General features: G+C 37.8%; 1 protein-coding gene across 1 annotated transcript in view; it reads left to right on the top strand.

The window, feature by feature from the left end:
* LOC111046981 (flavin-containing monooxygenase FMO GS-OX-like 4) overlaps positions 1-18,625 on the top strand; it is a 32,207-nt gene that overhangs the window by 4,158 nt on the left and 9,424 nt on the right. Inside the window, 5 exon segments of the mRNA XM_022332637.2 lie at positions 836-1,106; positions 1,703-1,841; positions 2,658-2,779; positions 18,257-18,393; positions 18,396-18,433. Coding sequence (XP_022188329.2) covers positions 836-1,106; positions 1,703-1,841; positions 2,658-2,779; positions 18,257-18,393; positions 18,396-18,433 — 707 coding nt within the window.

Raw genomic sequence — 18,625 nt, 5'->3', positions numbered from 1 at the left:
TTGAAGTAGTCGACACCCGAGGCCCCAGACCAGGTGAAAACTGAAGTCATGTTCGAGTCTCGGTGAGGCCAGATATTTTTCTCTCGTGATACGTTGATTCGTTAGTACCGACTGCCTAAGAACAGTCTGAGGCCCTGAAATTGATCAGGTGCAACCTGAGAACTTTGACACAAGATCTGAGCCAGTCGGGTTACTCAGAATTCATTTTTTATGTCGTTATCAGAGATGAAAATGCATAGAGCCTACCTCAAAGTTGTACAATTAGATTCTACGATTATATTATAGATTCTTTGCCACTGGCATTGGTTAGCTTCTAGTGTGGTGAATCCTGAGATGTAGTTCTGTGCTCCAGAGTTCAGTTCTCTTCAAAACACTCTCTGATACTCCCAATAAAGCCTACTCGTTCACTCACGATATTACTTTATTCTCAATCTCTTATACACAATACCTTCAGAATACACAATACCTATACCTTCAGAATACTCAATATACATTACTTTGATCAATTCAATAGTCTCAATGCACTCCATTTTTTATGAATAGGGTATCTTCCAGGGCTACTCAAAATATTTAACAAATCAACTAGTACCCTCTTATTTGTCTTCGCCAAGCCTTTGGTCTTTTTAAAAATGACCTCAGTCGAAACATGTAATGTTCTTAGAAAACAAATTGAGTGTTCAAGAAAGATAGATAGAAGGATACTGGTCTATTATTTTAACATTCTCGAAAACACACTCCCTGATACGAGTGTGGATATGAGAAGAGCAGACAGAAGACAGGTTGCGTCCAGCAGCCAGCAAGTCCCGACGACGATTGAAGACGATTTGTTTTTCAGCCTCAACAATCGGGGGCGGCAGATACGGAGGCGGCAAAAAAGTGGGAGTAATCGGAGGCGGGGCGGCCGGCGTTTGCGCGGCTAGACACTGTGTTGCCGCCCCGGGGGGACAAGGGGGTCAAGGGGGACTAGGGGACAACGGCCCCCCCACCGAGGTGGTCGTCTTCGAGCAGACCGATCGACTAGGGGGCACCTGGGTGTACACCGACCAGACCGGCATAGACCCCTGCACTCAACTCCCCATCCACTCATCCATGTACAAAAATCTGAGGTACGCACTCTTTTTTCTAACTCTCAATAATTATTGAATTATTCGCATCTGAAGAGCTGTCTGTTTTATAATTGGAAATAATTAAATCATGAACCAATGCATAAGAAGACATAAGAATAAAAGTATCATAAGAAGACTCTTTTTTATAGTGTTGAGTAGGCCCAGTTATAATAATATCACTATCTCATTGCTATCCATATTTCATCTCAACACTATCACTGTATAGGATTGTTTCGAAATTTTTAAACTGGATTTATTTGATCCTACATGAAGTCCCTATTCAGGATTTAGAATCGATATAAATATAATTATAAAATTTCTTCACTTGTTTAAAATGAATGAGATTTCTAATATAACAGGTTCCATTGGATGCATCTAATGTAGACCCCTATATCATTTCAAAATGAATTCTCGTTTCTCCATAATCAATATTATTTGCTATTCTCACTGTCTCACTGCTGTCGATTATAATTCGTGATTCTCATCATTACTGTTTTCAACTCGGATCTACTTCTATATCATCGTTTTCCAGTCATTCTAAAATTAACTTGACTCAGATCATGGTAAGAGGCATAAATTACGCGTTTTGTTTTCAGAACGAATCTTCCAAAGGAAGTGATGGGATTTCCCGATTATCAAATACCAGAGCAAGACAAATCTTACATTCCCTCTCATGATATACTAAGTTTCATCAATGACTATGCTGATCATTTTGACGTGAGAAAATATGTTAAAGTAAGTAAAACTCTCACAGTCTCTTCATCTTCTCTTATAAATTCAAAAACCTATTCTAGAAAAATGTTTGAAAATTGAATGAATTATATCTCTGTAGGATTTATTTCTGTATGGGTAATGTTAATCGATTTGTATATAACATTGATAAATTGAAGATTATGAGTAAGACTAGTCATCAATTATGAAAAAGAAATGAGAAAACTTCCAGTATTTCAGTCCAATGTTTATACTTGTAGAATACAACACGTCGTGAATGTGATAAAAACAATGATGAATGTGATAAGATGATCAATGGAATTATTTGATATTAAGTTTCATAAATTTGCTGGTAGCTTTCAAGATAATTTTTTTGAAAATAATATGACAACTATCCCCAGTGTTTGAGAGAAAAATGATCAGGCGAATATATCATGGCGTCAATGACAATGGAATGTGAAGGAGAAGGTAAAACAATAAAATTAATGAAATTCTTAGGGGTGAGGATGTGGTCAGTTCGATTGAGTTGCAATGACTGCAGAGCATCGAATGCCAAAGCAATATTTATAAGGTGAGGATGGGGGTGGGAGACGTCAGGGGAGGCCTCCCAAACAATGGAGCGATGAAGTGGATGATGATCTCCGAAGGATGGGAGTAATGGCATGTTACCGTGATGTGTGGAGGGCTCTTATGCGAAAGGCTGAAGCTCCTCACTTTGAGCCATAATGCCAGAAGGAGAAGATGACAAACTTTTCAAATAGAGTGGAGTGTTAGTATTTATGATGATAAATACCTTATCTTGGTACATTTCATGAGGGCACTACTTTATACTGTTCACAGTTCAATCATCATGTCACCAATGTAACACCGAAACCTGAAGGTGGCTGGTATCTTGAAGCGAAGGATCTAGTCAAAAACAAAATTCAATCATATCACTTTGACGCCATTATGATTTGCAATGGGTGAGTAGGCCTACCGATGTTTATACCATTCCATCTATAAAAAAATAAATGAAAAGTTGAGAAATTTATTAATTTATAAACTTATTACAAGAGAGCAAACTGTTTCAAATTGAGACACTCACTGATATAGATAATTTTTTTTTATTCGCAATTTCTGCAACTTAGAATCGCTCCTCGCATCCCCTCTGCCATTGCACCTCATCTCTCCAGTCCTCCTCCCGCAAACCTCTGCATTCCATCTCTTTTCGAACATTGGCCACACATATTTTCCTTGGCCTACCCCTCTTTTCTTGCAAGTTTGAAGTCCATTCGAAAACTACCAATGGTATTCTTTGCGTATTCATTTGGCCTAGGTGGCCGAATTTTACCTGGTTCTTACCAATGCCACTCAGTATAATAAGAATGCCTGAGTGAGATAAGAATGCTAACGGCCTGACGTTGTTCATTTCGGCTCCTGTTTGTTTCTCGAGTTCTGCATGTTTTTGTGTAAGTTGAGTTCTAATTTTTAGCTGACTTGTGCTGTGTGTGATCATCTTCAATCATCACAAGTTTCAAATTACCATCTCGAGTGATTGCTGTGATTTAAAGAGATTTAATTTTGATCATGCCTAAATCTTCGCCAGCAGTGCTAAGGAGCAAGCTAACCAAGGTCGCAACCGGCGGCGATAAGGGTTCGGCATCGAGCGATCGCCCGTCGTCCGCATCATCCTCGTCATCGACTAAAGGGAAGGAGTGGCCGGCTGATAAAGGTATGCTCAAGGAATTTGTAGCCGAACATATGTCAGATAACAAGTTCCTTGATAGCATCGTCGACCGTGTTGTGCTGAAGCTGAATGATAATTTCGATGAGCTGATAAGAGCGCGCATCCAAAGTGAGTATGAACCGCGTTTATCGGCTATGGAGAGAAAAATCGATTCATTGGAGGCTGAAATACACGACATTACAAAAAAAGCAGCATCTCTTACCGAATTGTATGAGCTCTCATTTGTGTGACTCTCAAGAACAATACCAACGTCACAATAATGTATGAATATTTGGCATTCTGGAGGTGAATGGTGAAAATGTCACCGAGATTGTCACCAAACGGGGAGTGACAGATTGAAAATCACGGTGGATGCAGCGCAGATCGACTGCTGCCACAGAGTGGGACGTCTTCCTGGTACTGGAGCGACTCAGGCGAGACCGAGAGCTGTCATCGTCAAGTTCGTGAGCTACCAGACTCGGCGTTCGGTGTTATCAGCGAGGAGGCAGCTCAAGGGCTCTGATATCACTATAAGAGAGGACCTCACGAGACGACAACATGCTCACTTCCGCGAGGTGGCAGCTAGAGTGGGCATCAGGAATGCGTGGACGATCGACGGCAGAGTGATGTGGCGCGAGGGTGACAGAATTCATTACAGATTCGGCTAAGAGGTATATATATGCTAGATGTATTACCCAAAAAAATTCTAAAAAACGAGAATGCCATTGTGAATTTAGCGAGGGAAAGCGAGGATGGTACACATTGGGTTGCATATAAAAAAGTCGGCTCCAATGTTTGGTATTTTGATCCAATTGGAATTTCCAACCACCATACGAATTGGACAAATATTGGAAAAAAGAAATTGGAGTAAATATATTTTATAATGTGCAACCATTAAATAGTGATTTTTGTGGTCATCTTACATGATTGTTTCTTGCAAATCAGTTGTAATTAAGTGTTCATGCTGAACACACACATTACAAGATGGTTGTTATTACATTAAGATCTAACACAAGTAACCTCTATGAACATTTACAAGAAATTATAGAATTGGATAAAAATCGTGAATGGGAAATTGGATTGATTAATTTTTGTAGCTACAATAGTATTGCAAACGTTAACAAAGGAACAAATTCCAGCTTCAAATATGGTGATAGATTAATTGAGCTGGATACGGGTGCATATGAAGTTGAGGATATTATAAAATCTTTAAAGAATAAATTGAATATTGATGAGAAGAAGAAGAATAAACTTATTATACGTGCAAACGCAAATACTATGAAGATTGAAATTCATTCTGATAAAGCTATTGATTTAACACGTACTGATTCGATTGGTAAGATACTTGGTTTTGATAATGTTGTTTTGCAACCAAATAAATGGCATTATTCTCAGCATTTGGTTAACATAACAAGCATTGGTAGTATTGTACCCGAGTGTAATTTAGCATGTGGTAGTTACTCTGATGGAAAACAAGAACATATAATCTACAAATTTTTGCCACAGGTTCCTAGTGGCTATTTAATAAACGAAGTACCATCCCCGATTATTTATGTACCTTTGAATACGCATCAAATTCAAACTATTAATGTAAAGGTAACAGACCAGAACGGATAGTTTATTGATTTCCGTGGAGATACAATTACAATTGGGTTGCACTTACGTGAAAAACAAAAGTGAATGTAATGGGTTATCTTGTTTTCAATCCACGTTCAAATAAGACACGTACACACAATGTCATTAGAGAGACGAACGTGAGAGCGTCAACACCTAAAAACAAATGTGCTTTGTCGGCTAAAAATGCGAGAATATTAGGAAAGTTAGGTTTTATAGTTGATTGGTGGAATGTTGGGAGGAGGAGCTGCAATTAGTAAAATTCTGGACGTGGAGACAGACCTTCAGTTTTTAATGATATAACCAAATTCCAATTTCACACTCATACAGTTTATTTGGGACAGGAAATAAAAAAACTCTGACGAGGCACGTATCGGCATAAATTCTTTAGATGTCTATTCTTTACCTGGCAAATCATTAATATTTATTGAGGAAACAGTTAACTGTACAAAACCGGGAACAGACCCGGCTGATCCACCAGTTGCAGCAGACTATAAATTAAGCAGTAATGTAATCGGCAACCTTTTTGACGAAATACGATATGAATTAGCAGGTCAGCAAATTTCTAAATCAAGATTGATTGGATTAACATCCACAATTAAGCTATACTAGTGAAGAATACGCTCGATAAGAACACATATCACTTGGCTGGTTTTGACAGAGCAGGATATGAGCTAACAGATAATAAATTCACTTTCTGTGTACCGCTGAAATTAATCCTCCTGTTTTTTGAAGATTTTCAAAGAATAATTTTAAATTTGAAACAGGAACTTGTCTTATTGAGGTCACCGACAGACCTAAATTGTGTTGAGTCCGCAACTGGAACAAGCGTTAGTGTGAAAATTACAAAACTGCAATGGAGAATGCCCTACATAACTTTAGAAGATCACGTAAGACTGAAATTTTTGAGACTGCTCGATGCTGACACTCCACTGAAATTAGGTTTCCGGCATTGGGAAATTTGTGAATTACCAAATTTGCAAAATTCACTTAACCATTCTTGGGCAGCACATCGATTTTTGATAGTCCAAGATACGTTATAATTGCATTTCAAACCGATCGTAAGAATAAAATTAAAAAATCAATATCTAATTTCGATAGCTGTGGTATTTACAATGTTCAAGTATATTTGAACAGCGAGTATTATCCATATGAAAATCTGCTAGGTAAAAAGGAACTATTATACCGGATGTTTTTGGATTTCGCGCCCTCATATTATAATCATTCAATCAATAGCGAACTCGGAACAGGAATTGACTTCAAAACGTTTCGTGATTCAACACCGCTGGTTGTTGTGGACTGTTCACACCAAGTGACTCATTTGAAATCATCGACAGATGTTCGTATTGAAATGGAATCTAATAGTGCAGTACCTGCAAATACTTCCGCCTATTGCATTTTAATTAGCGATCGTGTGATGGAGTACACACCTCTGACGAGCATGGTGAAAGAAGTTCAGTAATTTTATTGATAGAGTGCACCGGCTGCAATATTATATAAGGTGTGCACTCTGACAAATTTGGTTCATTATCAGTTTCACCTTTGAACAGGTAACATCTAAAATGTCCTATTCTTTGTGTTCTGATATTTTGGACAAAGCGCAAACTCAGTCTATTGGTATCCAGTGCGATCTTGATTCTGATAGTTTCTATCATGAACCAAGGTGCAGCACACTGATCCAGAAGCCACAGGAGGTGGGGAGGAGCAGAAACGGGAAGAGGAGAGGAGAAGGAGAAAGATGGAGGATTCGACGAGCCCGCCGAAGAGAAAGAAGTGGACAAGCAAGCGAGTACGAAAATTGCTACAGTTGATCTTCACTGGTTTAAACAAGATTGTAATCAAATTATTGTGAAAGAACTTGCCATAATTGATCAGTTTAATAATTATATTGTATTCCATTTCAAATCACCATTTGCAAAGACAGAATTGAGTGCAAAATTGTATAACGATGTAACATGGTTAGAATGTCACTATCATAAAATAAAATGGCAGGATGGAGATTTAGAATACACTGACTCATTAATATGTGATTACCTTGTAGGTTATGAGAAAATTTTCACAAAAGGAACTGAGAAAGCAAAGTTTTTAAGAAGATTACATACTAACGTTCAATGTATACCAGAGGATTTTGCAAAACCCAATTTCAGCTTTTTCACTAGTTCATGGTGTTATGGTGTGTGTAACATTCATAAAAATAGACCAGATGGACGCTGTGCTTTGTTCAGTGCTCAACATTATAATTCTTTGTTGTTTAAAAATATGTATCAAACAAATAATTTCATGTGTGAAAACAATCGAATGCAAAGTATGAAAATGGCCATGATGTACACGAATTCGCAGAAAAGAAACTTTGCTTGTTATGGATTCTTCTACAATGGAAAAGAGATTCAGTGTGTTTATTGCATGCATGCATTGAGACTGCATAAAGCACGTACATGCTGTCTGTCTGCAATTAATGAAGAAAGACCACTTAATTACTCTATAATAGTGCCAGCCTACACTTAGTTTTGTTCATTCGCTTATCATGGAGCCATGAAAGTGGTTGGCTGCTGACAACGAGTTGGAAGTGAGGTTAAAAAACTGTATTGATTGGTATGATGAGTGTGAAAGTGCAATTAGTAAATCAACTCGTGAAAATTATAGTTTGGCGAAACAATTAAGAGACATTTTTCTAAGCACGGTTAATTTAAATGACATAAGAGACTATCTATGTTATTATTGTCCTCATAATTTGTGCATAGATAAGTTAATTAAAATTGAAGATGAAATTATGAATAGTTGTGGTGAAATGTGTAAATAAACTTTTTCTGTGTTCAAATGATTTTTCATTCCAATATCCCACTCACTTTTTAGTTTAGTACCTGGTCAGAGCTAGACCTGACAACATCAACGCGTGTGGTGTGATCTTTTTTATACGAGTGAGACGCGAGCCCCTTCAAGCAACTGTTGTTCCTAATAAGTACAGCACGTGCACGTTGTCAATTTATAGAACAGAGACACATGTCAAACATCTGTGAATCCGTTAACATGCAGTGTTATGGTTTTTCAAAATTCAAAAAATTAACTTGTCTCTTGATGGGAATTTCATTTAACGAATTTGATTCAATTGCGAAGAATATTAAATTTTCAACAGGATGTCAAGATGCTGATTTACCGTTAACAAAAACAGAAAATGTGCACTTTCCAATTTTATCTGAGATATTCGAATTACTTGATATACTAGACAACAGACATACTGGACATCTACATTATGATTGTACAAATGATTTGCCATTATCTGTTGTTAAAAATTCCGATGAACTTTGGAAATGCTTGTACGATATTGCAGATAAAAAATGTAAAAGAACTTAGATCATTGACCTCTCTGTAGAGATATGGATTCACTTTAATCTGTCAGTATAGCATTAGATGTAGAGTGATAGGGAATTTCTCAATTCACTTTAATATGACAGTATAGCATTAGATGAGGTTGGCAGCCGTGAAGTGCTGTGGAAAACAGTCATCAAGACGTAGTCGTGATAATTTTAAAAATTTAAATTATTCAAGTGTTGATCAAACCGTTTTATGAACAAGTTAAGTATCCTCAGATCTGAGAGTGTCTAGTGTAGTGAAAATCTCGTTTTTCGTGTCATTTATAACGGTGTTCATGCATTAGGAAGTTTGCAAAAGTTAGTTTCTAGGTTAGATTGATCAATTGAAATAAGAGGAATACGCACGTTGATGTAACGAAAGATGGACTTTGATCAACCTGCGTCAAACCTTGAGAGCTGAATTTACCAAACAAGCAAAGGAGGGAAGATTATAGTATACTGGAGACAATAATAAAAATAGTAGTACATGATAGGGCTAGCAGATAGGATAGAGAATCGCAGCAGCTGAACTGAGGGTTACTTTGTTATCTGCCGTGACCTACTGCATTAAATTCACTGATAAGCATTATTCAATACATCTGTAACAGTAAATTAGAGTTCCCTCAATTCAAAACTGTCAATAATCTGAGATAATCCATTTAATAGTGTCTACCGGTGATTTTATTTCTTTTTACCGTTGAGTAAGGCAATCCAAACAGCTCGAAGCAATGTCTACTATTGAGGAGAAATTAGATCAATATTAGGTAAACTGCAAAAACTGGATACTTTGGATAATAAGGTGGATACAATAAATAGTAATTTTCGGAAGGAAATAGAAGAAATCAAAACGGAAATTTTTCACATAAAACAAGAGAAGGCAAAGGACACGCTCAATGATGCGAAAGAAAGAAAATTCAACCTGTTGCTGTTTGGAGTTCGAAGTGAAGAGTTTTTCGCTATGAATAAGGAGGTTATGGCAATTTTACAGTTTCTGGTTCCTGATACTAATGAAAATTCCATTAGAGACTTATGGAGAACGAACAGGAATAAAGTAGGATCACCGGTTATTGTAAAACTAAATTCAATTGTAATTAAAAATTTGATATTGAAAGCAAAAAGAAAACTGCAAGAAAATGAAGGATTCAAAAGTATTCAAATAAAGGAAGATTTTACTCGTGAGATAAGGGCTATCAGAAAACAATTATTCCCACATCTAGTAAGTTTAAAATCAGAAGGAAGAAAAGTGATTATGATAGGAGACAAATTGAAAGTTGATGGGAGGGTTTTTTCCCTGGATGACCTGGAAAAGCAAGAGTCTAACTCCTCCAAGAGAGCAAGAAGCGAAGAGAAATCTCCAAAGCCGCAGGAAGAAATAACCAAGAATTTCCTTGATCGTCAGTCTGCAAAGAAAGGAAGAAAACTCAACAGAAATAACAGTTTAGATAGATTTGTCATGAAAAACACTGAGAAAAATAGAGAAGGGGAGAAGCTGAAGGAACCAAAAATTACAAATCAAGATGAGAATTCAGCAGGAATGGAGCAAACAGAAAACCAGAAAGAATAGCAAATTATGGGAACTAGGCCGCCAACCAACAAAATCCGAAAAAAGAATGATTGTAATAATTTAGAAGATAAGAGGAATAGCATTTCCCCAGGACGGTTGGTCACCGAGGGGAAAAATGACCAATACCCCCCAGGGTTAATTGTAGGTACTTTGAACGTTTGTACTCTCAGAACCGAAGATAGATTGTGTGAATTGGAGGAAGCACTAGAGAAGACAAATATTGATATTCTAGGAGTATCCGAAGTGAGAAGGAACTCTGAAGAAATCGTACAAAGGAAAAGCGGATATATTTTCTATCACTATGGAGAAACGCAAGGCCAAAAAGGAGTGGGATTCATCATTAGAGAAAAACTGAAATCAAAAATAATTGAATTTAAGGGATTACGGAGAGGCTGGCTATTTTGAGAATAAGAGTCGGGTGTTCAAAGATATTGAACATATATCAAGTTTATGCACCGACTGCAGAAGCAGAGAAAGAGGAACGTGAAGCATTCTACGAGCAGTTGTCCACAGCAATCAGACATGAAAAAAATAACTGGAAAAATACGGCAATAATTTTAGGAGATTTCAACGCTCAGGTCGGTCGACAAGAAGACAATGAAGCAAATGTAGTCGGTGAATATGGATATGGGAGAAGGAACGAAGTAGGTCAGTTGTTAGTCGATTTCTGTTTCCAGCATGGCTTGAGGGTAATCAACACTTTCTTCAAGAAAAGAGCTGGGAAAAAGTGGACTTGGATTTCCCCCAACCAGCAGACCAAGAATGAGATTGATTATGTGCTTACTGCTCAAAGTGGATTTATAAAACGGTTCGAAGTGACAGGGAAATTTCAATTCACAACGGATCATAGAATGTTGATAATCGAACTATCACAGGATTGGACAACAAGGAGACCAAGAACTGAATGGAACGGATCTATGAGCAGGACTCTAGTGATTGATGACAATGGTTTGAGGGAATTGGAAGACAGTATGCAATTGTTAAGTCAAACTCATCTTCAGGCTGACTTTCAAGAGAGTTATAATATATTAGAAAATGCTATAAGAAACACTTTTAGACTCTCACAGACTTCCAATTTTAGCAAAATATCACAGAGTACATGGCAAACAATAAGAGCACGGGAGGACATGAAGCGAAGAAAACAGAAGAATACAAGAGAAAAATTAGAATACAATTTATTATGCAAAAAAGCTAGATTTGAAATTCGCAGAGATATCAAACGATTTGAAGACAATATTATCAACAGAATTTTAGAAACTGATGGCTCCACAAAGAAAATCAGGAAAACCCTTTCAAGTGGTGTAGAGTGGAATACTGGTTTGAAAGACAAGACAGGCTGTATAGATAGGAAGAGAGATGGCATAATTGAGAAGGCATCAGTGTATTATGAGAAGTTGTTTAAAAGTTCCTGTAGTATAGCAACATATAATATCATTACTGCAGTAAATGGAGTACCCGATTTTCAAGAAAATGAATTATCAGATATTATAAAACGACTGAAGAACAATAAGATGGCAGGAATAGACAAAATTTCCAATGAAATGATAAAAGCTATTTCGACAAATATTTTGAGGGCTCTTGTTGATTGCTTCAATAGAATATTGGAAGAACAAAAAGTTCCATTACAATGGAAATTGGCGGACATAATACTCTTGTTCAAAAAAGGTGATAATTATAATATAAATAACTATCGACCAATTAGTATAACCTCTTGTATGGGAAATTTATTTATGAAGGCTATGTCAGATCGCATCCTACCAAATCTAGTAATTCATCAGCCAGTTGAGCAAGCTGGATTCAGACGAGGTTTCTCAACAGTTGACAATCTACATATTATAAATCAATTAATAGAAAAATGCTCTGAATATCAAATTAAAGTTTATCTGGCCTTCATCGATTATAAAAAAGCTTTTGACAGCTTGAATCATAGTTTCCTGTTCAAATCTCTGCGTGATCAAGGTGTCCCTGAAGTATATCTGAATATTCTGAAGAATTACTACGAAAACAGCACTGCAAGAATACGTCTTGAGAAGTCAGGCAAATATTTCAAATTAAGTAGAGGAGTCAAGCAAGGGGATCCCTTGTCACCTATATTCTTCAATTCAGCTCTTCAGGAGGTGTTTAAGCAGCTGAATTGGGAAAGGAGAGGAATTTAGATAAGAGGAGAATACTTGAATCACCTGCGTTTTGCCGATGATGTGGTACTGATTGGAAAGTCGCTGCAAGAATTTAAAGATATGATATGGGAACTGTCATTAGTGAGTAGAAAAGCCGGACTTGAAATCAGTTCTGAGAAGACCAGCCTCATGACAAACGCAACCAGAGGATTAATTGAGCTGGATGGAAAAGCTTTGAGTTGGGCGCAGGAAGTGATTTATCTTGGGCAGTGTTTTTCATTTGATGAAAGAGAAGTGAAGGAGATTAAACGGAGACGAGCTGCTGCTTGGAAAAAGTTCTGGTCTCTCAAGTGCATCATGAAAAATAAGGATGTCAGCTTAACATCCAAAGCCAAGGTGCTTAGATCATGTGTGTTTCCTACTCTGACGTACGGAGCGCAAACATGGACATGCAAAGCGAGTACTATCAACGCAATTCGGAAGTCTCAAGTGTCAATGGAAAGAAGTATTTTAAATATTCACCGAATGCAGAGAATTCGCACCACTACAATAAAAAATAAAGTCAAGTTGGAAGATGTCACAAGTGTCATAAAGAAATTGAAGTGGAAATGGGCAGGCCATCTTTCTAGGCTACAAGATGGAAGATGGACAAGGAAAGTGACTGAATGGGAGCCGACGTGGCGACGGAGAAACGTTGGCAGGCCAAGGGCGAGGTGGAAGGACAACATTGTCAGAATAGCTGGAGATAACTGGATGATAGCAGCAAGAGAGCGAGAGAGATGGCACAACCTGGGGGAGGCCTATGCTCGGTGATGGGCTTAGTTTCCAGAACAAAAACATAAAAAAAGACTATTGAAGTGAAATAATTTTATTTAAAAATCATTTTGTATATTGAAGCGTCATTAACTTATTGTATGTTATGGAACAAAAATAAAGGCTTTATTTATTATTATTATCATTATTATTATAGCATTAGATGTAGAGAGAGAGAGATAGGGAATTTCTCAATTCACTTTAATCTGTCAGTATAGTATTAGATGTAGAGAGAGATAGGGAATTTCTCAATTCACTTTAATCTGGCAGTATAGATGTAGAGTGATAGGGAATTTCTCAATTCACTTTAATCTGTCAGTATAGATGTAGAGAGGGAATTTTTCCCCTCAAAGGGAAATTATTTTTTCCCTCACTTTCTTCATCCCCCTCATCACCACTGGAGCAGGGGAAGGGTAAATCTATTTTGAGAGAGAGTGAGAGAGAGATATCTCTTTCTCCTTCTTCATCCCCCTCATCCCCACTGGAGCAGGGGAAGGGTAAATCTATTTTGAGAGAGAGTGAGAGAGAGATATCTCTTTCTCCTTCTTCATCCTCCTCATCTCCACTGGAGCAGGGGAAGGGTAAATCTATTATTAGAACAGAGCTTCCTCGTCATCACTGGGCAAGGGGGAGGGGAAATCTATTTTTAGAACAGGGGATGGGCGAGGAGTGGAGAGGGGGGAGGCTATTTCGAGCAAAAAAGCTTCCTCAAAGTCTCAGTTTATACCTACTGCACTGATTGTATCTATTCTGATAAGCATGTCACCTTGGACTAAATATTAACTAAGAATTCAAGGAAAATCATTTGAAAGAACAGTTTTCTATCTTATAAATATTATTTATTTGCGTATATTGTTAATCATTTCAGTTGATTAATGGTTCCATTATTATTGCAGTTAATAATTATATTCAAGAGTTATTGCTTTTCCAGTCGATTACCACAGTAAATTCAGTTCACTTTAGGATTTCAATTTGACTGATTAAAGATAATTTATTTTTAAATTATAAATTACCATTCATCTTATTGGCTGGAAGGATGAAATCTGAGTCAGTCTTACATCTCCTTCAACAAAACATTGCCATTCAGTTAAATTCATAAATAATTTTGATGTCCACAATGCATGATATCTCTGTTTGTGAATTAAGAGTAGCATCTAGATTGTCATCTAGTTGTCCATCGCATCCCGTTATCTTGATTGCGTTTCTCTTATATGCTCCCTCTGTTCTCTGTTCTAATTTTTCCTGATATGTAGGGTTTATCTTGACAACAAGAGTACATGGTAACAATATCGTTATTTCCTCTCCTTTTTTCAAATCATGTTCTCGTTTTTTTCTGTGTCACAATAAAACGATTAACTGCTCATTTTTTCATATTATTATTTTTTCTCAGCATGCAGCTCATTACCTCAGTTTTGTTCTATATTTTTCTAATCAACTACACTATTTCAGAATCGTTTTATAATTCATAAAGTAGCATCACTTATTCTGTCCCAACACTTTTTCTCTCTATTCCAACATTATTTTTTCTGTATTTTTATCATTATGATTATTTTGTTTTACTGCATCCCCCTCAGAACTTTTGTTCTACATATTAATGGCTGCTACCAATCCACTATTAATTTTCTTTTGTTGTCATAAATCTCATTCAATTAGAAATGGTAGTAAGTTGATCATTTTCATATAGCTGAGAAACTTCCTTTCTTCCAATATTGGGTCAGACAACTCATTTTTCCCCCTTTTCTTTCATTCACAATAGTTATGGAGCCGAATTTCACTGGCCAGTTACGAGTAAAATCATTGAGTATTCTCAATCTCAAACCATTGCATGCATTCCAGTTTCTCTTATATTCATTCAATATTATAATGTTGTTATGTTGTATATGTGTTGGTATGAATGTAGAATGTTTCTCTTTTTTAAACATGAATCTTCTAAGCTGCCCAGTTTTTGCCTTCTTCTTCTTATTCTCTGCGTCATTAATGCCCAATCTATTCTACAACTTGAATGACACAGCAGTATAACGATGCTGCCGCACTGAGCACCGGCGAGCTGCTTGGGCGGGCGGTCACTCCATTTCCCGGCCGACTGAAGATTGCTCATATGAATGCACAATCCCTCCTCTGACACATCGACGAATTCAGGCATGTATTCGGAGGCCAGGATTGTGACATTATCTTGGTATCGGAGTCTTGGCTGAAACCTGATGTTTCAAATAGGTTTGTGGAACTTGAAGGGTATGTACTCCTTCGTAACGATCGCTTACATAAAAACGGTGGAGGTGTTGCTGCGTTTGTTAAGCGCGCCTTGCTGCCGAGTCATAAGTATCCATCTGATCCATTGATTCCAAATAGACCCAAATACATGTTTCTTGAAATTAAATCTCATAATGTTAAAATGCTGATTGGAGTATGTTATCGACCACCTCATATAGGATTCATTGACTTTGACTTTGACTTTGGAGATACTCTGTTGCGTCTTATGCTGCCGTACAGCCATGTAGCTGTAATGGGAGACTTTAACACTGACTTACTAGGACGTGACACCTATGACAAGACTCAACTCACGACTATGTTTTATACTGGTGGCATGACCCTGCTCCCCCTCCAGGCAACTCATCATACCGCTATGTCTGATACGCTCTTGGACCTGATTGCTGTTTGTGATGAGCGGTCGGCTGTTGGCCATGGGCAGATCCCTTTCCCTGTGCTGTCTACTCATGATATGGTTTACCTTGTATATGGCTTGAAAAGTCCCAAACAGAAGCCAAAAATTATTGAATACAGAGATTACAAAAACATTAACTACCATGAGTTATTCAATGAGGGGATGACATTGAACTGGCAAACCATTTACACAACTAATGATGTTAATTACATGGTGAATGAGTTGCATAATGATGTATCCTATTTATTCAATAAGTATGTTCCACTTGTACAGCGCAGAGTGACAAGGGATCCTGCTCCATGGATTTCAGGTGAAATATGTCAGATGATGACTGAGCACGATTGGTGTAGTAGGATTGCACGACGCACAAAGAGCCCTGTGGATTTCAATAGCTACAAGCGAATGAGAAATTTGTGCAAGTAGACCATCAGAAACGCCAAATCCAGATATTTCCAAAATCTGATCTCCTCTGCTGGTTCATCTGCTTGTAAGTGGCGTAGACTGAGGTCTGTTGGAGTTGGTGGAGAGGGCGGCGGGCCTGCTGTGTTTCACTCACTGGACGATCTCAACAACTTTTTTACTGACATACCTGTTGGCTTGGATCGTGCCCATGACTACATCAACTCTTTGCCAGCTCAAGTAACTGGAGAGCCATTCTACTTTTCAGGTGTCTCAGCAAGTGATGTTTTTGCCGCAATACTGAAGATAAAGAGTAATGCTGTTTGGGCTGATGATCTACTATTAAAATTCATAGAAATTTTGCTTCCCCTCATACTTCCCTTCATCACCCACATCATAAATACATCTCTCATGACTTCTGTTTCTCCTGAAAAATGGAAGTCATCTATAGTCATACCCTTGAACAAAACTCCCAACCCGTCCTCCTTTTCAGACTACAGACCCATCAGCTTACTATCTGTGCTCTCCAAAGTACTGGATGTGATTGTCCACAAACAGATGAGTGAATTTTATGCAGTAGGGGGCTTATTAGCGACTTCCAGTCAGGTTTCAGGTCTGGTCACAGCACCAATTCTGCTCTTCTCAACATGGCTGATGACATTCGCAGAGCAATGGAAGGCATGGAGCTCACACTCATTGTCCTTGTTGATTTTAGCAAGGCCTTTGACTGTGTGTTCCATCCCATCCTATTGTACAGACTGGAGGGTATGGGTTTCTCTTGTTCGATGGTGGCATGGGTGCGGTCGTACTTGCAGAATAGACGTCAGTGTGTGAGACTCGGGGGTTCCTCTTCGCGCTGACGACCAGTGGAACAAGCTGTCCCCCAGGGTTCAATCTTGGGTCCTCTGCTATTCAGTGCATGCATTGACAACTTGACTCATGTACTAAATACTACAGAGCATCACTTGTATGCTGACGACTTACAGCTGTAAAAGCATTTCAAGCTTGGTGATGCGGTGACAGCTGTGAGTGACATGAATCATAACCTTGCCCGTGTGATCACCTGGACGGAGAATATTGGTTTAAAAATTAATGAGAGAAAATTGCAGGTCATGGTTGTAGGTCACTTGAGACTCTTGACTAGACTAAGCCTTCATGACTTACCCCACATAAGAATGAACAATGTTCAACTTGACTACAGCACCAGGGTGAAAAATCTTGGTTTGAATTTTACAAATACTCTCGACTGGACAGACCATGTAAACTTGACTAGTAACAAAGTTGTATCTGGGATTAACTCTTTGAAAAGGATTGGACACCTTTTATATTTTCCTACTCAAATCATGTTAGTAAAAACATTGATATTACCCTTTTTCCTCTTCTGTGGCTTAGTGACTATGGACATGACTGTTCAACTTACTCAGAGATTGCAGCGCGCTCAGAATTAATTTGGGCGTTTCATCTTTGGTTTACAACGAGATGAACATATTACTCAATACTTTGGACAGATGAACTTCTAAGACTGCACGGGTACAGGAGTCTCCATGCACTCATGTTCCTCTTCAAACACTTGAAATCTTGGTCTCCCAATTACTTGGCAGCAGGGTTTCGCTTCATGGGTGATGTTGGCAGTGGGATGCATCATGGAGCTTGCTCATTGTCCGTTCCAATTTACAGAACTGAGCTTTATAATAAGTCATTCGATGTTAGTGCGATTAGATTATGGTATTCACTACCAACTCATATTAGGCTGCTCGACAGTCAACGCCGGTTCAGTGCGGCTGTCGTGGCGTGGATCAGGGGGGGAGGGCTCAACTAGGCGGTTATACTCTATGTTCTTTAGAGGTGTAAGTGTGTGTATGTGTGTGTGTGTGTGTGTGTGTGTGTGTGTGTGTGTGTGTGTGTGTGTGTGTGTGTATGTGTGTATGTGTGTGAAATGAAATGAAATGAATGGAACAATATCAATTTTTGCCAAGGGGATACTATAAATAAATATGTACCTTAATAAGTAAATAACTATGCTTTTTGAATATTTTTAACTCAATGATAATAATAATTATTGCATTCAATTATTTTTAAAATATTCCAACATCAATTCTCAGATTAGAGTAGACTGAATTATTTAGGTGAATATAAGATTTCACTAATATTTTGTCAAATGTTCATTCTAATCCTCAATTTTATAATCGTTTGATTATTAACATTATTGTTGCAGACACTACCACACACCACTATGGCCCAATATACGTGGAATTAAAACATTCAGTGGAATTCAAGAGCACAGTCATGACTATCGCATGCCAGAGCCATACACAAACAAAACAGTGGTAGTGGTAGGAGGTGGTCCATCAGGAATGATATAGCTCTAGATATCTCATCAACAGCTAAACAGGTAGACTATTGTGATAAAATATCAAAACTGTTCTAATACTCATTCTCGCTCATCGAACAGAAAACCCTAGGACGGATTTTTTGGAATATGAATATAAACATAAATATAATATTATTTAGAGTTGGAAGACGTGGAATACAGTCATTATATTAGCAATTTGACGTGGACTTAATTGGTTTTTTATCATTATTG

This window comes from Nilaparvata lugens, chromosome 6 (genome assembly GCF_014356525.2).
Source record: "Nilaparvata lugens isolate BPH chromosome 6, ASM1435652v1, whole genome shotgun sequence".
In the NCBI taxonomy this organism is placed as follows: Eukaryota; Metazoa; Arthropoda; class Insecta; order Hemiptera; family Delphacidae; genus Nilaparvata; species Nilaparvata lugens.
This window is presented reverse-complemented; position numbering and strand designations above follow the sequence as displayed.